This window comes from Liolophura sinensis, chromosome 7 (genome assembly GCF_032854445.1).
Source record: "Liolophura sinensis isolate JHLJ2023 chromosome 7, CUHK_Ljap_v2, whole genome shotgun sequence".
NCBI classification, from domain to species: domain Eukaryota; kingdom Metazoa; phylum Mollusca; class Polyplacophora; order Chitonida; family Chitonidae; genus Liolophura; species Liolophura sinensis.
Window position 1 is genome coordinate 20,782,622 of NC_088301.1, and position 24,259 is coordinate 20,806,880.

Here is a 24,259-nt window from a genome sequence, read left to right on the forward strand (position 1 = left end):
CCATGAGGAAGATGTAACTTCCTCGCTTGGCGTTCAGCATGAAGGGGATAGTGCCACGACTGGTTGGCCCGTATCAGTATAATGGCTCGGGCGGGGCTGCTTACTTGCCTTCGGTAAGGCGTCTCAGTGAAGCAGTACTAGAAAAAAGAGCGGTGGAAATCCGTCCTGCAACAAGAAGGCACATTACATGCATTCTAAGGATTACTTCGTTGTCATATAACTGAATAGTTGTTAAGTACGGCGTTAAACCCCAAGCACTCACTCACTTTACGCCACATAGGCAATATTACAACCATAAAACGACCCATAAAAGTGACCGCCGTTTATATACAAAGGCTTCAGTTAAAGGGACATGGTCGCCCAAATATCGGATGTGTCGGGTATTTTTCTCAAGAAGTAAGTCACAAGCTTTTCGTTAACCCCACCTACAGCATTGTACGTTAAATGTTTGAAAATAACAAAAAAAGGAAACTTAAAATTCTACCAGAATATATAAATGATGCGCTGTCAATTCAGTGGAATGGAGCATGCGCACAGCGCTCGTTAATCTTAATAGGTAAACAAACATTGCTCATTTCACGCATAAAAGAAGGATTTGCAGTTCGCTCGTGACAGGATCGGCCAAAAAGAGGTGTAAAAAAGAGCTCGGCAGGTTGACAAGCAAGCCTAAAGTTGTAATTCTATTACGGCGCGGTTTCGGTGTGGCTAAAACAACATGGCCGCCCAATGTTAAAGCATTGGGGAAAAGGTCACTTTTTGCCCCTTCGCTAGAGACCAGTAAGGCCTATAGTTGTACACAATAATGTCACGAAAGCTCTACAGAGATACTCAGACTATCTGGAAAGCTGAACATTATACAAATCCAACGGATACAGGACCGCTTCAAAAATAGGCATTTCCCTAAGCAGTAACGATTGGAGGACGTTTTTCTTCACCCACGCCGTTTGTTACTAAGGAGATCACGTGATGTCTAGCTTTCGATCCGCCTTACGGAATTGGTGGTCAGTTTTATTGGTGGAGTAAATTAAAGAAATAAAAGGGTCTCACGAAACACGAGATGTCGCTAAACTACTGCTTGATAGGTGGGTGCAAATGTTGTGGTTGTCCGGGGTGTTAAACTTTCCAACAGACACAGGTTCCTGACTCTTAGTTTGATGAAAAGATTATTCGTGACCTTTTCTCATTGTTGTTTAAGCTGCTATACTCTGTATGTATCTAAGTGTATCAATGTTCTAAATTATCCCACTTCGTCGACTGATCGAAAGTCGGTATCATAGAGAACTTTTCGAACGCTGCGCATATGCTTTGGGCCCTTCCGGTTGAATATAAAGGGCCAATTTCCACTGCACTCCGCGCCGCACGACGCGCTCCACAACGTAATACAATAGAACACTACTTGTTATGTATAACCATTTCCACTTTGCGCGGTGCGGTTTCGGTGCGGCGCCGCATCCCTTTGTGCGGCACCTCTCGATAGTTTTGTTTCCATTTCAAAGACGTGCGTCGTCATTTTAACCCAATCATTTGCCAGTACAATCGTTCGTCCATTTGTTGTCTATTTCCAAGATGGCGTCTCCATCTCGGACCGAAGACGATTTTTTCTTTGAAAAACTCATCAATCTTGTTTCTGAACGAACAGCGTTGTTTAACAAAGCCACTAATGATTACAAAGACCTAAATATTCACGACAATTCCTGGTAGTGCATAGTTGAACAGCTGAATACAACCTCAGGTTAGTTAACCTACAAAAAACAAGATGTAGCTCACACAAGATAAACACACACCTGCGACCTAACTATAGTCCATTTCTTTTAGACAGTCGCCTATATTCAGCTGTCCGTAAAATCAGTCAGATTCGCTACCAAAATTGCCTTTAGTCAGTGACACGTAACAACCCAAGCCCTACACACTGGTATGTTGGATGTTCATGTTATCACAAAGAAATTGCAGTTAGAATACTTTTTTTCTAATTCATAATGATAAACTCCATAAGCTTAGTTTCAACACCAAGAACTCACTGCCTCAGGTGACGTCATACATGTTCAAAAAACAAGTAGCACGCTGGACAATGAGCGTGGAGAGTAATTTGTTTCACAATGGGTGCACCAACAAGCGGTTAGAACAAATCCCATGCAATAACACAGAGTGTCGGAAAATAACTCGATTGCTTTAATTTCCTAAATCCACCCTTAAAACCATGCTGCCGTGAGATCATATACTACCAGAGATCAATTCATTTGTTCAGGTTATATTATATTAAAACGTGCAAACGATTTCAAATTTGGCGTCAGAAACAGGGTTTAAAGGAGAGTCGACAGCAGTTCAGGTAACTGGTGTCACCCTCCTTCAAAACATGTTCAACTCGACCCAGTAACCAACAAGACCTTTGGTGTTTTAAGTATGACGTCACCCGAGGCAATTGGTTCTTGCGGTCGAAACTGAACTTATGGACTTTAACATTATGAATTAGAAAAAATGTTCTAACTTTTTTTTCTGGCAAGAATATGAACTTCAAACTTATCCATGTGTAGAGCTTGTGTTGTTACTTATCACTGACTGAAGGCAATTTTGGTAGCAAGTATGATTTTACAAACAGCTGAATATAGGCGACTCTCTAAAAGAAATAGACTGTAGTCCTATTTCCTCACTCAACTCCTCCTTTGCAGGTGATAAGATTTTCCCCCGCTAAAGTAAAAACCATATAGACATAAAAACTTTTTGATATAAACCATTAACCACAAATGATACATGTAATTATGGGCAAGCACAGAATAATAACAAAAGAAAACTAAATGAAAAACGATGTGGCTGTTTCCTGCGTTTCCGCTGTCGCCTTGCCACAATAAGCGAAAGAAGCAATTCTTCTTCTGAGTCGTCACTGGCAGCGCCGCTATGCTTGGTAGTGGCAGCCATCTTCTATCAACAACCTTCTCGTTTGTCATCGGGGACATTCGGCAAACATCGGACCTGCGGCGCGGCGGACAGTTGCAACGTGCTGCGAGGATGTGACTAAAGGCCGTTTTTCACCGCTGACTTGTGACCATTTGCCAATTATCAGTCTCTTCTCGCTGCTCTGGTTTTACTCTCTACTCCGATAGGCTTTTATTACGTGTATATCCTATCGTTACCAGGTGTATTTGGGCAGGGTGAGGCAGGTCACTGGTGTAGTAACACAAGGGCGAGCGAAGGATAACGAAAACAAATGGGTGAGAACGTATACGATAGCCCTCAGTAACGACGGCTCCAACTGGTACAGTTACCCTGTAAACAGCCAAAAGCGGGTGAGTATACCTACATGCATGTATGTTGTTACTGGTGAGTATGTCCAAATATATATGGTTTCTTGTTTCTTGCCTCCGTCGGAAAGTCTGCAGGCAACCTGCGGATGGTCTAGGATTTCCTTCGGGTTCTGCCCGGTTTCCTCCCACCACAATGCTGGCCGTTGTCGTATAAGTGAAATGTTCTTGAGCATTTATTTGAAAGAAATTGTGCTCATATGGCTTGGCTTTTGTGCAAGCCGTATACATGATCATTTTAGTGGCGATGCGGATCTGGATCCACTGATTTTTTTAAACGAATCTTAATCATTAGCTGACAAAAGATAAATGGCCATATATAACCTCTGACAGGGTTCTGTCAGAGAGAACTCGCCACGCAGTCAAGAGTGGTGGTGCTATGGTGGGGAAATTTGCCCATTTAGCTGTGGCGGAAGTTTGTACCAGTAAATATTTAGCACCGGAATAATTTATGCACTGTATATGTACATTACCAAATGCAGTCGCCTCAGTTCTACTGAAACAATGTACATGGTGAATTCAAATACATTGTTTCTTATAAATAGCCTCTCAAAAGAATATGATCATTTGGCAATGTTTACAGCCATCAAAATCCTTTTTTATTTCCAGATATTCCAGGGAAATTTCGATCAGTCAACACCCGTCGTCAACAAGTTGGATAGCCCAGTATACGCGGCCTATGTGCGGATCTACCCATTGCTTTACAATGACTGGACGTGCCTCCGGTTTGACGTATTAGGATGTTAAGGAGGCACTCTGCACGACATGCCTTTCGGGTCTATCGATTCTACACCTGGCTTTCTGATACGACTGAAAAGTGACGTAATCCGTGTTAGTCAATGAACGCTCCGTACGAAATACTTTTGCAGCATGAGAACAAATTTTATCAGTCAAAGTACAGGAGTGTCTTTATTACTGAGTCTCGCATTTCTAACGAAAAAAAAACTACCTCAGCAGTACTTGGCATCCTCAATTGCCCACAGGTGACCCATACATAATCTCTATACTTAAAACCCGATCTCTTATCGACGAATTTGGTAAGACTGGGCCTGTACTCAACGTCTTGCTTCGCTCAGTAACAGGGACTCAGCAGCAGCAACATGCTAGCTACGGCTTACGACAGTACGGTCGTTTTCACTGGTCATTCTGGGTTATATTAATTAGCCGTCAATATCAGATTTGCGAACTCTTTCAGCAGAGGTAGTAGAAGGAAGGCTACGAGTGTCTGCACGAGAAGAGTATTAGGAAGGGTCCTCGGCTTGTGCTTCTGTGTGACATCTCTGAGAGTCCCCCGCACCCGAGGGAAAGGGGAGGGGACATTTATAACATGCACGGTGGTCAGAGAGCGTTTTTGTCCTTGTCACGTGTGCTTGCGGTTGAACATACCGACACACCATCAGAAGCTGTAGTCATGTGCTCGACTCGCCTCGTTATTCCAAATATCGATACAAGCTCTGTACATAAGTAGCCTACTGGCCAGTAAGCTTCTCGAATTATGTCTGAATTAAAGCATAGTTTTATCTGTGGATCAATTGGTCAGGGAAAATCGATTTAGTATAAAGCTCAGTATAAACAATGGAAGGCTGCTTAATGTATTGACTATTAAAAAGACCGAGCCGGACATGTTCAGCAAAAATCCATACTTGCTAATATAATCAAATTTTCTTTATTTACCAAGAAGAGCTGAAATTATTGCCTTTCATAAAATATCAGATATGTACTATTCGTAGTATTGAAATGATTCCAAAAGATATGAAATGACTCGGGTTTCAAATTTTACGATCTTAATTACCGTACCGATTGTGAACGGTAACACGTGCACATACAGTATACGAGGCTGATATTTTCGACTATACTTTAAAATAATAGCAAATTTACGATTGAATCTGCGCTTATCGATTTTTTGTCAAACATCTTGGTTTGGTCTCTTTAATCTCATTGATCATGGTTTCTGCATGCCAACATTTGGGATTACAGTAATTAATAGAAAGTACTGTAAGGTGTTGACTATATATGCATGGGTCATGAGTTCATGACCGATGCTGTATACATGTAGCCCTGTACATTTAAATTCTACTAATGTACACAGTAATCATGACATCGTGACAGAAAAACACCAGGTCTTTAATTGTTTAAAATATGAGATCTATTACGCCATAGAATGAATGAATGAATGAATGAATGATTCTGGCTTAACGCCATAGAAGAGATATGTATTATATGGCGACTTGCATTTATAGAGCTGTAACAATCAAGAGTGACTTTTCCAGAGAGAATTCATTCGGTCTACAAGAAATTGTATCAATGCACATAAATTGTATAAAACATCTATAATACATGCAGGCCTGTAAAGATCAAAGCTGAATAAAAGACTCGCATCTCTTACTCCTTTAATGAAACTTGTAATTACATATAATTTGACTAACCGCAAGTATATAATCTTAAGTTCACCAGTTTACTTTCTTTTTTTTTTGGTGTCGGTTCAATTCCGATATTGAATAGGGAATTTGGTGGAAGACCATTTGTCTTCCCTCTCCGGACCTACGTGGGAAGGTCTGTAGCAACAGGCGGATGGTCGTGGGTTTACCCCCGGCTCTGCCCGATTTCCATCCACCATAGTGTTGGCCGCCGTCGCATACTAAGTGAAATATTTTTGAGTACAGCGTAAAACACCAATTTTTCTTCCATCGTCATGGCACAAGTATATATGCACGTTACACGTGAAAAAAGTATTTTACCAATTTTAGGTCGATGATTTATATAAGTAAAAGAAGTTAGTATAATGAGCGGTAGAAAATGACAAAACAAAGGAGGAATAATTCAGAAATAAAACGTAACTTGCCATGTTCAAATCACCTAAATATATAACGCACAGCTCAGGGGAGTTGCGCGCTGTTTGAGAACAAGGGGCCGCAACTCTGATACTTGAGTGAAACATTCTCCTTGGGCAAGTCCAAGTCAGTGGCTCGGGTGTGAAATAAACTCCCACTTATACTGTTTGTCATTTATGCCAAATTGAACGGCCATGGCCATTTTCTCTAACGTGCTTGGTAGCTCTAAGTTGGAACATTTATCTGGAATTCTTACTATGGCCATGGAGTGCGCCATGTTACAGCAATCGGAAATACGATGTGATGACGTCACTCGTGCCTCACATGGCTAAAAGGTAAAACAGTGTTCGCGTGACGTCAGCGGAAACGGCTGCTTCCTCGAGTAATACTCTCACCTGATTGGCTAATGTTCATAAAATGGCTTGGGGAGGGGGCTGTCGATTTTCTTAATGTGAGCGGTATTACTTATTCCGAACGGTGAAATCTAGGTAATTCAAAATCACAAAAGCAAAAAGGTATGCTTTTTAAACTTTATGTGGCATACTTTATGGATATATCCTATGCATACATGATAGATATACATACATTTGGTCTAGTGTTGTCCTTGAAAACAAGCACGCGTCCCGACAGCACAACCCACAAACCCTATTTTATGATTAAAATGGCTTATGCATGAAGGTGTTTCCAATTCGGGTACTGTTTAGAGTTTAGGAGGCATGTTAGAAATAAAGTTACATCCCACACGTATACAAGGCCTCCTGGGACATTTCCTTCAGCACTAATATATCTGATGTCTGTCTGTTGGTAACTTAGTTTTGTGCGTATTTAACAAGTCTTTCTATGCAACAGATTCTTGCAAATCAGCGCCTAAGACACTGGCTCGATCATCAAAAGATATAATTTGCTTGAACCAGCATAACAGCGGCATGATTCAAGAGCGTATAAAAATGGAAATAATATATTCCTAGCCAGAAACGGGGAACGGGTCATTACATCGCTATAGGGCACAATATTAAGATTGATTCATTTATATGATTAGTGTTTTACGCCATATACTCAAGAATATTCCACTTATACGACGGCGGCCAGCATTATAGTGGGAGGAAGCAGGACAGAGCCACCACGAAACCAGAGACAGAAACCCACGACCTTCCGCAGGTTGCTGCAAGATTAAGAGCTACACACGAGCTTACATGTAAATGCAGCTTTTAAAGGTATCGTTTGTTTTCTGTGGAACTGCTCTGGCTTTTAATATTTCCGTCACATAGGAGTATCAACGAGTGACATAACACTATAAATGTAAACAAGTAGTGCTGTTGTAACTCTCTGTCTCATATCCTGGACAGGACGATCCCACACGCGAGACCAGTATTTGTCCTATTTCCTTGTTTGATGGTTTCATCATGCACTGTCAGAAGTACGTATAGAGTGTGCTACGCTCTCTTCATAGGCCTTTTTCACAATTCCCCTTCAACGTACTCAAACGCACAAGCGGGAAAGCAGAAATCTAGCGGTTTCGACTTGGGAGAGAAAGCAGAAATCTTGCGTTTCCGACTTTGGTCAGGACATCTCCCAGTAAATAGCAACTTGAAGGTAAGAATTCACATCTGTGTAATGTTTGTCAGGTTGAAAGACAACCCAGCATGTTTCACTGGTGTGTGTCACCCTCCACTCAAAATCAACAATCCTAACTCGAAAGCGGGCGATTGTATAGGCATATATGTGAAAAAGAAACAATGGGTAGCATGAAAGCTAGGCTTGACATCTTTTTTCGTTTATTAAAGGATCCAGGTTGACGATTTCGTCTGATAATATTTTGATTAAGGGCGAAGAAAATATATGTCAGATGAAAGACCATTAAACACTGTTCATAAATTTAGTTTGATTTTTTTTTTCTATATAGTTTTTTTGTAAAACCTATTTAAAACTTTGGATTCTACGGCAGCCTTTTCTGCCATATCGGGACCACTGACGTCATTTACCACACACAATTTGATATATTGCACACTGCCAATAAGCATAAACGACGCGTTATTTGGTTCATGTCTCCCCAAAGCTGTTGTGTGATTCTCAGACAAATTATTTCCTACAATTCCTCAGTATCGTGTTGTCTATATTTAGTAAAATCGCTCCATTGCCCAGTCTCATGTACAACCGAGTACATGCATCAATTGGCGTGCTTCTATCTATCTGTTTACGTATACTTGTCAACCTATATTCTGAGAGAGAAAGTACAAGGATTGAGCTTCTTTAAAATTCCCCCCGAACAGAGATAGAATTCACGTCTGTTTTTCACATGAGCATTCCACACTACTCGGCCACCATACAGTGCGATGTGCAATGAATTATGCGACGTCGAAAATTAAAGCCGAGATCATGCTGCGCGATTTTACCTATCCATGCAGTGAAAATACAGGACAATCTCAGTTTCATACCACCTTTCCACTGAATACATTGAGAGTTGACCAATCAGTAACTTGATGAAGTCTGCAAGTCGACAAGGTACAAATCGCGCAATGTGAACGGTGTATACCCCGGTATCCATGAATACTGATACTATTGATGCTCAGTCGCATTGTACATGTAGGAATTATATACACATGTACATAGGAATGGCGTGGCTAAGTTGGTTAGCACGCTAGCGCAGCGTAATGACCCAGGAGTCTCTCACCAATGTGGTCGCTGTGAGTTCAAGTCCAGCTCATGTTGGCTTCCTCTCCGGCCGTATGTGGGAAGGTCTGTCAGGATGGTCGTGGGTTTCCCCCCCCCCCCCCACCGGGCTCTGCCCGGTTTCCACCCACCATAATACTGACCGCCGTCGTATAAGTGAAATATCCTTGAGTACTGTGTAAAACACCAATCAAATAAATAAACACACGAATGACTGATATCCAGCCTACGCTTTCGTTTTATACATAGATGATGGCTCTAACTATATGTACGTATGATTCGGGTTTTACGGCATACTTTGTAATTTTTCAATCATATTGAAGCGAGAAGACAGTAGATGTGTGTACATATACTGTGCCTATATGTGGTAGGGCGAGTCCATGTGCCGATGTGCATTCACCATTGAAGTATCATACCACAGACACCAGGCATGACACCCCACCCAGTCACATTATACTGACACCGCACCAACCAATCCAGTTTCCGTACTCTAACCTCAGTGCTGGACGCCAAGCAAGGCAGCAACAAATACCAAACAAGTCTTTGGAATGACACGACCCAGGTTAGATCCAAGGCCTCCCTGCTTCGAGGCGGAAGCTTTATCCATTTGACCTCTGAAGCGGTAAACAAAGAAATGTCTTCCACTGGTTCCGTGTGGCCGTATGCCAGCTATCACACTGCCGTCGCTGCTCTGGTTTTTCTGTCTATCCTGTAAGGCCTGTCTTAATTATGTTATATGCATTTATGTACGTCTGATTAAGTATGCGCTTCAGCTGTGTCTTTATATCTGTAGGCGTGCCAAATACCTATAGCCCTTTCTTCCAGCCATAAACCTGGCCACCGTCAAAGGCGAATTCTTGAGTACCGCATTAAACACCAATGAAATAAAACCAAATAAAATGTGCAGGCTCTATACTCCTTACGGCGCATGCGTGGCTTTCGCTTTACATCACTGCCACCAATAGACAAGCTTGACCTTTGGAACCCGTGAGACGCACGCAGATTTGTTTAGGCTTAGCCTCATCACTTATCTCCTCCCGGGAACTATATAATCAGCATTCATTAATAAAATTATTATTAGAGACAAAGGTGAGACATAGTTTTTGTGTTTTCTGACATCACTTTCTTCCTCATCACCGTGACCCCACTGACCTCGGTAGAGATGGTAGAGATGGACGCATGCGCTGTAAGGACTACGTGTCTATAGGTATAACAGTGTCCGACTTTCTCCGCAATAATCGACGTCACATTTGGGAGGATAAAAGGAACTACAGTGTTTAGTATTCACAACACTGATCATCACTGCAAATTAGACTGTGCAGACATCAGTAACCGCACTACAATAGTTTCACTAACACCCAATCAGAAGTTGTAAATGCCCTGTGAGGAACATGGCGAGAAGAAAGGATAATACCATATGTCGACTTCAATCACCACATTCTATCATCAACATCGCCATGTACAACAGACAGGCCAATATTTTACAATTAACGAGGTTCCAAAATAAAGCCATGATTAGGCCCTGTCACACGATTAAACGTATCATTTTAAGATGATTATAAGCGCGGATACACGATAAAGTGCAGCATCTTGGCAAAATTATACCCTGCTGCACGATAAAGCATGGTATACCATGGACACGCCCTGGTACACGATTATGCCCATCGTTTAAACCCAATCAGGCCATTTTATAAGATGAAGCACATCATGGTTAGGTGGAGAGAGCCTTAAGCATTAGGCGCTGTTCAACGATTAAGTCTAGCAGGCACTGTTATGCAACTAGCCGCTCAACACCCCTTAAGCTCCTTCCTCCCTAATAAACTTCAGCGAAAGCGTGGTTAGAACACGATACGCCACCAGTCTTCAGGAGTGACATGATACAGGAGTAAACCTTATGCGCAAGAAAGAATAAAGGGAACTCTGAAAGCATTCTTTTCCGCTAAAGACTCCTCAAAGAAAAAAATATTGTTTCTTTTTTCCATAATTTAGTTATTTTTCACACTTTTTATAAATATTTATTGCATTTTGAAGATTGACAGCCACCGAAAAGCAGCACACAGATATAGATTGATTATATATATATATATCTTATATACATAGAGGTACCATAAAATTTCCTAAAACCTACAGTAACCGGTTACCATCAGTTGTAATACTTGACAATATCTGTGAAAATTCGACATAAACCTAGCAAGTGACAGGGGAGATCACTCTTGATGTGCTGTTGTACACATGTACAAGCATCTCACTCTCACTTCTTCCTCTATCTTGTGCCTCCATAGTTCGCCAAGTCATTGCAGCTTGCAACTCCTTCCTAAATTGAAATACAAGCTTACTGGTCACAACAAATGTTACAAATCCTCAAGTCTATGTAATTCTATATAACAGCTTAACCCACCCATAATCAAGGACAACCTATCAGAGGCAAAAGGATGATCTAAACCATGACGTCATCCACCGTAAACAGAAGCCTTTTCACTACTTAACATTCAAGTGAACATTTTTCTTTTCTGTTTTTTACTTTTCGGAAAAAAAAAAAAAAATTATCGATCAAAAACAAAAATATTTCTGCACTAAGTATTAGTAAGCATCAAACATACAAATCACCAAACACAAAACCTAAACCAAATCAGGTACAAATTCTTGGCAAATTAACAAAAAAAAAAATTGTTTTTTTTTTTGGAGAACCTATCATCTTTTTATAAATCTTTTTAAACACATAATGATGAAGAAAGCCACAATGAAATAAACTTGAGTAAATACTGCTGTGTATGCAGAACAAAGGTAGTGATGCAAAAACCACAGAAGAAAAAAATCTGAAAGAATCATAAAAGCACTCCGATGGCTACGTCACCTAAACCAAACAACAAGGAGACCACTAGCAGTAAAATATATAAGGCCATAGTACTGCCATAAAATTTGTTTCTACTAATATCATGTACGTGAAAATCTGTACACATAATCTGTAGGCAATCCACGTGGTTAAAGAGTTTTATGTGTACATCATTTCTGCCATGCTTGACATTTTCTTTGGTATGTACACATAATTTTCAAAGTAAGATGCCAGCTCATTGACAGAAAAATCATCCACTGACATCTTGGCCTGTTGAGAGCAAGACTTTTCATGCTTCCTTTCACAAGAAAGAGATTTTAACCGCGAGGGACTTTTACGTTTGAGTCCTTGCTGGCCCGTTTCAAAGCAAAATCCCTTGGCATTTGTCTCCACTGGCCGCTTGGATGGACGGCTCAGAGACTCGGACAAAACTTCACTAAGAACTGACGACACACCTGAGAAAGATTCCCTGCCCTGATTCTCAGCATCTGCAAACCTGGACGCAGTGATCGAAAGAAAATCTGGCGAGCAGTCTGCCTTTGAACCAAACACTGGCAGTTCCGCTGATGACGTTATGGTTGTTAATGGAGATGACTGGCGACCAACACGAGCATTCTTCAACACTTTCCCGAACGGAAAGAAGGGCCGTGCTTGAAACCCTTTTCCTTCTCGATACAATCGCAGTTTAGCAGAGCGAATTATTTGCTTTCTGTCTTTTTCAGAGTTGCGCATTTTTAATTTATCCTCCCAGACTGCATCGTGGTGGAGCGAGGTCTTGCTAGGCATAAATGATAACCCTTTTGCATGGCTACTTCCTTTCTGTGGCTTGGATTTCTTACAGCCACAGTTCACTTTTGTACAGAGCTCAGACTTAAATGAGAGATGTTCCATGGTGTCTATACAGTCCAGTGTGTAAGGCTCTGTCCGCGAGCGAGAAGACTTGCGGGTGCTGCACGACTTGGTCGAGCCGCATCCTTTCAGGGTCTCTCCCGTTGGACAGCATGTTCGTTGATAGCAAGTTCTGTCTTTCCCAATTAAGTTATTCCTTCAAAATTAAAAATTAGTTCATGATTAATGATTATAGAATTGCAGATGTGAATATCATATAAAGTGCTGGACGGAGACAAAGTCTCACAATCTGAATGCTATGAACATCATAATAAAATGTGGAAATTTGGCTTGCAAGTAAGTGAAAAATCGCTTTTTATTTTTTGATACTCCATACTGAGGGATGTCACGATGGCTTGCTCGTGTCTGAGTCCAAGGAACAAACGCGATGTCATATACCCCAAGCTTATATGCTTCAAAGGCAAACCAGGGTTAGGAAGACTTTAGCAGAAACAGATGCTTTCTCAGATTACAGGGATAATTTTTGCCTGATTGATCAAAACTGATAACAGGGCGACGCCTTCAATTTTCTTAACATGTATGAACTTACCTACTTTGAACTGCATTATATCAGTTAAACAACACCAGATATGCTCTTATACTTCATTGATGCATATATACATGTAATCTGGCAAGTTCGGTGTGGTCTGTTCTTTTACTGTACAACAGTGTGAACTAGAAGACTCTATTCCACACAGAGGAGTGTACTTACCCAGCCCACAACCTGTGTAAGGAGTCACTGTCTGGACTGTTGATTGATGTACTCTCATTCCTGCCACCAACAAAAAATTAGATTAATTTTTATTTGATTAAAGTTTGAGCCATGCTCAAGAATATTTCACTTATATAATGGCAACCAGCATTATGCTGGGAGGAAACCGGGCAAAAACCAATGACCATCTGCATTTTCACAATGTTACATACATGTATTTAAAAAAAATATTTCAGTTAGTAGGAAGGTCTGCCAGCAACCTGCAGATGGTTATGGGTTTCCCCCGGGCTCTGCACGGTTTCCTCCCACCATAATGTTGGCCGCCGTCGTAAAAGTGAAATATTCTTCAGTACAGCATAAGACACCCATGAAATAAATAAATAAAAAAATATTTCACAGCCCTTCACAAATGAGGTTGTAGGCTCAAACGCAGCCCTTCACCAATGAGGTTGTAGGCTCAAATGCAGCCCTTCACAAATGAAGTTGTAGGCTCAAGCGCAGCCCTTCACAAACGAGGTTGTAGGTTCAAATGCAGCCCTTTACCAATGAGGTTGTCGGCTCAAATGCAGCCCTTCACAAATGAGGTTGTACGCTCAAATGCAGCCCTTCACAAATGAGGTTGTAGACTCAAATGCAGCCCTTCACAAATGAGGTTGTACGCTCAAATGCAGCCCTTCACAAATGAGGTTGTACGCTCAAATGCAGCCCTTCACAAATGAGGTTGTTGCCTCAAATGCAGCCCTTCACCAATGAGGTTGTCGGCTCAAATGCAGCCTTTCACAAATGAGGTTGTATGACCCAAAATTTTTAAGGTGTTTTATGCCGTACTCAAGAATCTTTCATTTATACGACTGTGGCCAGTATTATGGTGGCAGGAAACAGGGCAGAGCCCGGGGGGAACCCACGACCATCCACGGGTTGCTGGCAGACCTTCCCACATACTCAAAATTTATGGTCACTTGTGGTATATACACACATGTATATATAACACTGTGATGAACTGTTCAATATGGCTGATTACTCTTTGGTTAACTTACATGGTAGGAGTTCATACAGAGAGGGATTTCTCGGTGAAAACCTCTGTATCGCATGGTAACCAAACTTGCATAAACATGTCTATAATCCTGCGAGTTTGCCTCATTACAAAACAATGGCACATCTAATATATCTATATACATGCTTTAATTCTGCGTTGAATGGTCAGGGGAGAGTGAAGTCTGTGGCAGTGGACGTATGTAATGCTGTATGTGTAACAGACAATCCAAAGATTTGTCACAGAGGACAGCATCACATTTAACATAAAACATTTGTTGTTGATGTCAGATATGTCCAATTTGTGGTCACTCATTTTTTCACAGCACATTAATGCTAAATGGTCTAAAATTTCATTCATGACTAAGTTGTGCAATTTACCCAATTCTGGGAAATCTACTGATCTTAGAAAGGTATGTTTTGGTTTGCTTTAAAGGAATGACCATATCCTACTGCAAAAATATCAGTTTCAGCACAAAAAGTAATATTCCGTGACATTTATTTGCCTCTATAACGGCATGAAATGGGCAAAATTTTAGGTCATTTACCATACATGTACATGAAAGTATGTTGCACAGTTTAAGATTAATACAGGATTCCTAAAATGAAACAAAAAAAAAAAAAAAAAAGCTTGCATTACAGTGCTAAGATGTAGGCATTTCCAGGAAGCCTGTTAATGACGACGTGTCATATGTAACAACATTACCATTCAGGGTCAATTTTTAACTTCTTAAAAGCAGCCTGTAGAGTTGTGCAGTTCTCAGTGGAGGCGTCAGTTACAGGGTCATCCTCACCCATTTCCCCCCGTTCTACAACCGCCAACCCTCCCCTAACCTGCAAGAGAAATGAAAAATTAATCAAGTATTTGGTTGTGTCTTAAACTTTCTGTTCTCCAGGCAACGACTTAAATAATCAGTTTAAATTTGATGGCCATTTTCAAGAATCTGTAAACTTCATGCTGTCCAGTACAATGTCACAGTACACATTGTGGCACTGGCATCAACACTTTCTTGCTTTTACGTTGGTATACCTGATGTCAATGGAGTGAGTGAATGCTCAGAGTTTAATGTCGTACTTACAAATTTTTCAGTCATATGACAACGAAGGAGTTCTACCCATATAATCATTCCTTCCGATCATTTAGAACTGCACAGAATGGAAGGATAATTATGGTTTAACGTGACTTTAGCAGTATTGCAGTCACACTCTGCTGATGATCTGCCCAGAAAGTGTAAAGATGACCTGAATGCTATGGTTATCCTATACATCTTGTCTTTGCTTACACTCAAAATACACCATCACTTAACACTGCAATCCACAAAAGGACAGCCAGTTGAAGAAATAAGATAAAAGTATGGTATCCAATTTACATCTAATGGCGCAATATGAAACCTTTCTGAACTGAAGTAACAAACTGTGCTCAAACAGGCAATGTTCTCAGTTAGTCATGTGCTATAAGAGATGTTACAAGGTCATCTTAGCTTGGGCCCTGAGTCACCATTACACCTGAAAAGGTACTCCACTCTGCGTAAGGAGGCAGTCTGACCATCTGCCAAAAATAATGAGATCTGACAAGCATAACTTAATTTAAATTATGTTTACCTCCAAAGGAATGTATTAATGTGTTGATGACCCATTACCTCTATACTGACAGACAAAAACCTATGACAGTCAATGCTTATGTCATATGTGTCATGCTTACAAATGCCGTAAGATTTAAGTATCAATCTCACTCTGTGTCAGACTGAAAATGACAATAACATACGGTAAAGCAAACTTTTTGAATATGGCCTATCTGAATATTTCTCAACCAACAGTCAGCGCACTCGGACTAACTTTTTTCTCCCCAACAGAAAGCTGAGATGCTCTGTCCTAATTCACCACTACGCCTGAGTGATTTTGTTTGATATTAACAATTCACAAGCCACTAATCATTACGACTGGGTGCAAATGTAAATCAATTTCATCAGTTTTGTAGCCTAGATTCTGCATTAGTCATTTCCGCCATCATGACTGAGGTATGTCAACAATAAAGAGGTCATCTGCCAAATTTGCCGTTAGTAAACAAAGTCTAATCCAGCACAGCATGACTTCTATGACCTCACTTCGTACTGAAGAAACATGAATGGGATTCAAAATAAAGTACTTACGCGTTTAGTAGCTGCCACAGGCCAAAAACGTAGAGAAAATTTCGAAAAAAAACGGACCGAATGCTCCTACTTTTTACGGGTAGCCATGTCACTCACAACAACACCAACTGCTGACGTCACTATTACTGCTGTCCGTGTTCCTACTTAAAATTTACCTAGGTTGAAATATCCCATATTTAAGCCCGTCATCAAAGTGGTTTGCCATACTTTAAAAATTGATTTAAAAATGAAAAACAGATTTTGGCATACATGATCAATTATTGAAACCTTATAATTCACAGGTCTGTCTCTACAACATCTTTGAGAATAAATAAGAAGTTTTAGTGCCCGCTCTATTTTTTCGCTTCGACCGTTCTATGATAACATACATGAAGAGGTCTGGTTAGAAGGATCAGGTTTTTCTAAATATTTACATGCATGGACTGTACATCGATCAAGACGACGCTTGCAAGCGTGTGTATCATTGTAGATATTAACTGCTACTTAAATCCACTACTACCGCGTACGTAGGAGTCATGTTAAGGGTGTTTGTACATATTTTGCCTTCTTGCAGCAGGGCGAGTCCATGAAGGCCGCCATTAAAATGCTGCCGCCACTGAAGTGCCATGCCGAAGAAACCAGACGTACGTGACACCCCACCCGGTCACATTAAATTGACACCAGGCCAATCAGTCTTGTTTCCTTGCTCTAACCTCTCACTGCTGAGCGTCAAGAGAGGCAGCAACAATGAAGTAGTAGTTTTCAATGCCTTTTGATGGTAGCCTATGGGCATTCGGACTTCAAGGCATATGTCTTGGAAGAAAAGCAATTTCTAACAAAAATAAGATAACATATATTTATATACATGTAAATATTTTTAAATCTTTTGCCTACATATAATAATATAGGACTATGTGTCCAAGCTGCAGTGTCTGTGTTGCGCTTTTTACGGTAACATATTGGGCCTAATCTGAATTTGTGGCATGAAAAAGAAAGTAGAGATCTGCATTACCGTATTACACTAAACGATCCGGAAAACTGTGACGCCAATATTTGGAAAGTTTGGAAAGCTAACATCCGTTCTTAAAAATGTATTTTGTTAGATCTACAGCTACCGAAGGCAACAGTAGGCTTACTGGTCAGCGCACATCCGGGGACCGGAAGTACATTCACAAGAAACTACTGAAGTTAAGCTGCGCAAGTCAGAAACATACGCGTACTGTTAACGTTTATAATTTACTACAAAGCTACTTCAGATTATCACACTAGTGATGAAGGATGATAAATATACCAGGCTACCAGTTCAAACTACACCTGCATATATATATATATATATATATATATATATATATATATATATATATATATATATATATATATATATATATATAGGCCCAGTGGTACTTCTCAGTATAGGCCTATCACACGCGTTATATATACGTGTTCATTTGGGGATTTAATAAATGAGGAATATTTCACTTAGGCCTATATACAAAAAGTGTTGGGGGCAAGTTGGGGAAACTCCAGGGAAAACGACTGGGATATTTCCCTGCATTATTACGTAAATAATGTAACGTCCACGATCAGAAGGATGGTTGATTATAAGTCTGCCTGATTTCTTTTTTGTTAAACAGTTGCTATATATTTACTGATTTTTTTGATTGCTGTTTTACGCCGTATACTCAAAAATGTTTCAATTATACGACGACAGCAAGCATTAGGGTGGGAGGAAACAGATCAGAGCCCGAGAGAAACTCAGAAACATCCGTAGGTTGCTGGCAAACCTTCCCATGTACGACTGGAAAGAAAGCCAGCATAAGCTCGACATAAACTCTCCGCGACTGCCTTGGTGGGAGGCTTCTGGATCACTGAGCTCCACTATCACCCCAACCCACTGGCCACAGGGGCTCCTAAGATTTTGTATAAGCTACAAAATGCATCATTATTCATTATTATTGTATGTATTATCTTCTGGAAAATCAATAGCATCACAATGGATTTCGAATTTTTTTCAGTTTTATCGTGTTGCGTGGGTGGGGGAGAGCGTCAGCGATATTGTGCATGTTGCAAACTCATGCTAATTTTTCTGTACCAGTAATTTTGATGGTTAAATGAGTTCATTCACCACCGAATCCCATGTAAATTGAGGTAAGGAGACATCCAGCATCAGGCACGTGAAACAACATATGAAACATATGAACAAATTAGAAATTAACATTGTATGTGGCGACAGATATCTAAAGTTCCTAAACTAAGAAACAAGTTGTCACAGACGTATGCTGCCTGTGTCGTTGTAAACAGAACTGTCTGTAATATGCACCCAATGCCACAAGACGAACAGGTTGTCGTATTTGAAATGCTCTCTTTGTCATACCTTGTTTCCATCCATTTCTAGAGAATTTCATTATAGAAATATCATATAGATTACAGCATATGTCGAGAAAGTGAAACAGCTACTGATACAGTCTGCCCGGATTCAATTTAAATTGGACCCTGGAATAACAGCTGCTTGAATGACGGAGACGCTCAAGGGAAAGCAAATTTGAATAACACACTGTAGGTTGATACATACAGCAACATCAGCTGTATAATTCAGTGTACTGGATTGCAAAGTATCAAAACACATAAGCAAACAAATAAATAAAGCAAGTGACCTTATGGCACACATGAAAAACCTATAAGATGCAGGCTACTAATTTACCTTCCGTACGTGGGAAGGTCTGTCAGCAACCTTCGGATGGTCGTGGGTTTCCCCGGTGCACTGCCCGGTTTCCTCCCACAAAAATGCTGGCCGCCGTCGTATAAGTGAAATATTCTTGAGTGCGGGCGTAAAACACCAATCAAATAAATCAATTAGTCAGTTTACTTTCACTTGACTCCTTTCACTTAATAGAGCATTCTGAAGCAATAAAGTTGTCTCTAGTCTATCAGTGAAATCTGATATGTAAAGGGATACAAGCCTCCGTGGTAAATATGAACTTATTATCACTGGTCGGGTCAGAGGTCAAAGACACGGTGTTAAACCACCTATACCATAACAGAAAATAGTGTGTGAGTGTCGTATGGAGTAAGGTCATGAAATTCGATTTGATATCCTTGAAAAACAAGTTTTGCCTCAAAACATGCATCTGTCTTTTGAAAAATTCTGATCTCAAGCTTTGTGTTCTTTGAATTTATGTAAGAAACAGCATACAACCTACAAAGGCATATAGTAAATCCAGTGATTATAGGTGTGTGGGTATAAAAGTGAGAGATATAATAGAATAGCAAACATATGCGCTTTTCTAACTTATACATGTACATCTCTTTATTCCGACTACATTTGGACGGGTTTTTCATATCAAGGAATGAAGTATAACAGTTCGTCAAGCTTTGTATAAGGTCATCTTTCCAGTGAGTAAATGATCACTTCTCCTCACTGATGTTGTACTTTATACATACAGGAACGGAAACTAGTCACCGTCCTCCTCATGGATGTTGTACTTTATACATACACGAACGGAGACTAGTCACCGTCTTCCTCATTGATGTTGTGCTTTATACATACAGGAACGGAAACTAGTCACCATCCTCCTCATGGATGTTGTACTTTATACATACAGGAATGGAAACTAGTCACCGTCCTCCTCATGGATGTTGTACTTTATACATACAGGAACGGAAACTAGTCACCGTCCTCCTCATGGATGTTGTACTTTATACATACAGGAACGGAAACTAGTCACCGTCCTTCTCATGGATGTTGTACTTTATACATACAAGAATGGAAACTGGTCGCCGTCCTGCTCATGGATGTTGTACTTTATACATACAGGAACGGAAACTAGTCACCGTCCTCCTCATGGATGTTGTACTTTATACATACAGGAATGGAAACTAGTCGCCGTCCTCCTCATGGATGTTGTACTTTATACATACAGGAACGGAAACTAGTCACCGTCATTCTCTTGGATGTTGTACTTTATACATACAAGAATGGAAACTGGTCGCCGTCCTGCTCATGGATGTTGTACTTTATACATACAGGAACGGAGACTAGTCACCGTCCTCCTCATGGATGTTGTACTTTATACATACAGGAATGGAAACTAGTCACCGTCCTCCTCATTGATGTTGTACTTTATACATACAGGAACGGAAACTAGTCACCGTCCTCCTCATGGATGTTGTACTTTATACATACAGGAACGGAAACTAGTCACCGTCCTCCTCATGGATGCTGTACTTTATACATACAGGAACGGAAACTAGTCACCGTCCTCCTCATGGATGTTGTACTTTATACATACAGAAATGGAAACTAGTCGCCGTCCTCCTCATGGATGTTGTACTTTATACATACAGGAATGGAAACTAGTCGCCGTCCTCCTCATGGATGTTGTACTTTATACATACAGGAATGGAAACTAGTCGCCGTCCTCCTCATGGATGTTGTACTTTATACCTGTATGAAGGCAAATTACCCACCGTCCTCCTCGTGGGTGATTTTTTTTCTTTTTTGGTACACACAGAACAGCCAACATTCTTTTGGGGCATATTGATCTATGATATACATTTATGAAGGTAGCATGAGTTATTTAAGCGATACGATGAAAGTCTTACATGGAGAGTTACATTCACATGTTTTATTCCATCTGATATCAAGTCTTCAATAATTTTCTTTTGGACATGGCCCTGTTGGCCTACACGTATCACATGAGTAGCACTGTATCACATAGCCCCCCCCCCCCCCACCCCTCACTAGTCTCGTACCTTGCAAAATGTGTGGTAAAGGAACGAGTTTTAGGCTCCGTTCTGCACACGGATGTCCGTTCCCCTCGGGGACGTGCTGCTCACGTAGGTAGGCTGACTACTACTACTTGCCGAAGGGCGCAAAACAATGCCACGTGCAAAATAAACCTAAATGAGACACGTCATCAATTTCGGCCTACTATCAGCAAAATATAATCCTGTGAAATATTGATCTCAGCCTTATCAGAAGTAATTTCTAGATAATGAAATCTGTTGGTTTCCCTCCCTTAAATAACTTTGATGACATTTTAAATCATCACATTATTTTACGCCATAATCTCCACAAAAATGAAACAAACTACGATCTGGAAATTAGGTTACACACAAACTGATGACGAAGGAAACATCTGTGATCCTCGACGTCAGCATGAAGCAAAGCTGATGAGCACTTCACACGAGGTTTTCTTTGACATATTTTCATTAGTTTTGACAAAATTCGTTTGATCTTTAGCGAGTGGAATCATGGAATTAGCAGAAGTGGTTTGCCCACAGGTAGCCTTGCCAGTTGTGGGTGTTTTAGTCTGCGCTGTCCTCGTCTTTGCCTTCGGTTTCAAGTCCCCCGGCCAACCCCCGAGTTTTGATTTTGATGATAAAAAGAAGATCCGACGAACTAAACAGAAGGTAATGCAAGTAGTCATACGTGGACTGTCTTACTCAAAAATTCTTAATGTTGTGTTAGTATGGTGATTGATCTGATGGGTTTAGTACTTCATTAACAATAATCTACTACAGTTCTACAACCAGCCAGTTACTGAAACACTGGTCCGTGGCTGATTTTGGTGGCACTATGTGGCTACAAGTTAACAGTAATACTGATGCTGGCCCTGTCACACTAGACTCACTCTACTTAGCACGTAGAGCCATGGACAATCAGGTCATCTTGTAGAGATGTCAAAATGGTGTATCGGTAAATCGGTATCCTTTAACAGTATTTCAGCCGTTGAAATTTTTTATTCAGACTTTTTATGAAACCAACGTTTGGCATGTTTTAAATTGAACAATACACTTTTCAGAATTTGCAAAATGCTAGTACAAATGTGGTCCAAAGAAGGAATTGTACATGTAGTTTAGCCTAAATGTAGTATGCTTAGAAAGATGCAAAGGTCTTAATCGTTGTGCCATTTTCCCTTTCATATGGAAGAAAATGGTTGACAAGTTTTCAGGCTTGCTGCACATTGGGGAAAACATGAGAATTGGCTGGTACTCTGATGATGCGCAAATGTGGCATCAAAAGTGAAAACTTCATAATGTTTTTAAAATCACTACATGTGGTGTGGTTTAAATGAAGATGTTGGAATGTTGTTTCTGCACCTTTCAGACAAGCCGTTCCCACACGGGAAATGGACACGTGCCTGTCACTACTGATGAAGTTCCCAGCAAGTCGTCGACGGGAGGAAAAAGTCCTCGAAGCGTGTCCAGCAGTTCACCAACTGCATCAAGTAAAAACACAAGTCCTGGGTCCAACAGAGCCAGTCCATCAGTGAAACAAGATGTCAAAAAGGTAACATTTGAGCTGTTTTTACAGGCATAATAAGGCATTGTTACACTGCTCAAGTCACACTTTTTGTTCATTGGTAGTCACTGGTGACAGGATCATCCAGGCAAAATCACAATTTCTGTGGAGTTCATGCATTTTTATAAGTAGTTAAGTAATTTACTTAATTTGCCTCTAGATTAAACTTAAAACCTGTAAGATTGAGGATGTTAAATATCTTGTTCATGTACATTTTTATTCACCATTTACCGACGATGGGGAAAGTTCATGTTTGAAAGCTTTGTGAAATTGTACCAAATAATTGTCCCTAATGAGGATAGTTCAGTTGCTCCACTCAGAAACGGAGAACACAGAAAAGTGCTGTAGGAAAATGTTTCCAAATCTCATGTAAATTAGATAAGACTTTAGTCTGAAACCTGAACGCTACCCTCCCGAATTTTTCGACTAAAAGTAATGCATTCAGCCTTCTGAAATGCCCTCTGAAATGCCCTCTGAATTGAAAAAAAGGTTACTTGCCTTCAACACATTGATTACAGCCTGTCATGTGATGGTGGTCCAATCTGAATGCACAGTTTGCAATTTTGTGTATGTAAATAATCAGTGCTTCAGTGTACATTGTAGTTGTATTGCTAAGCCTTCAGGAACCATACCACCCTACCCCACCCAAGCCCACCCTAGCCCACCCCAGCACAGCTGTTGCCACTCATTGTCAATGCCATACAATTTTCATTCAAACACGCATATTATTTCTGTAGGCCACATCCATTGTGATTAAAAGCTGTAATTTTAGTGTTTGAAAATGTTTGCATTGGCTTTTTTTTTCATTATGTGCGTTTAATTATAAAGAACAGTATCTGCATTTTGGCTGTTCTCACTTTCCATATAATGAACTAGATCACACTCCCAAGAGCACAAACCTCACTGTTACAGCACCATCTCTAAACACAGTATGCATACTGTCACTGTTGAGTTACACAGTACTGTTACAGCAACCTGCCTAACACAGTGCACATGTTGTCAGTGTTGACTTGCACAGTACTGCCTAACACAGTGCACATGCTGTCAGTGTTGACTTGCACAATACTGCCTAACACAGTGCACATACGGTCAGTGTTGACTTGCACAATACTGCCTAACACAGTGTACATGCTGTCAGTGTTGACTTGCACAGTACTGCCTAACACAGTGTACATGTTGTCAGTGTTGACTTGCACAGTACTAACACAGTGCACATGCTGTCAGTGTTGACTTACACAGAACTGCCTAACACAGTGTACATGCTGTCAGTGTTGACTTGCACAATACTGCCAAACACAGTGTACATGCTGTCAGTGTTGACTTGCACCGTACTGCCTAACACAGTGTACATGCTGTCAGTGTTGACTTACACAGAACTGCCTAACACAGTGTACATGCTGTCAGTGTTGACTTGCACAATACTGCCAAACACAGTGTACATGCTGTCAGTGTTGACTTGCACCGTACTGCCTAACACAGTGTACATGCTGTCAGTGTTGACTTACACAGAACTGCCTAACACAGTGTACATGCTGTCAGTGTTGACTTGCACAGTACTGCCAAA

The 24,259-nt window shown here is 40.6% G+C and overlaps 1 protein-coding gene across 1 annotated transcript; it reads right to left on the reverse strand.

Moving 5' to 3' along the window:
* Positions 1-10,252: 10,252 nt before the first annotated feature.
* Positions 10,253-16,508, reverse strand: LOC135470539 (uncharacterized). The gene is made up of 4 exons (XM_064749543.1): positions 16,413-16,508; positions 14,969-15,096; positions 13,231-13,290; positions 10,253-12,675 (listed from the first exon to the last, which is right to left on the reverse strand). The coding sequence occupies exons 2-4, from the start codon at positions 15,058-15,060 to the stop codon at positions 11,790-11,792; spliced, it is 1,038 nt and encodes a 345-aa protein (XP_064605613.1). The 5' UTR covers positions 15,061-15,096; positions 16,413-16,508; the 3' UTR covers positions 10,253-11,789.
* Positions 16,509-24,259: the final 7,751 nt, after the last annotated feature.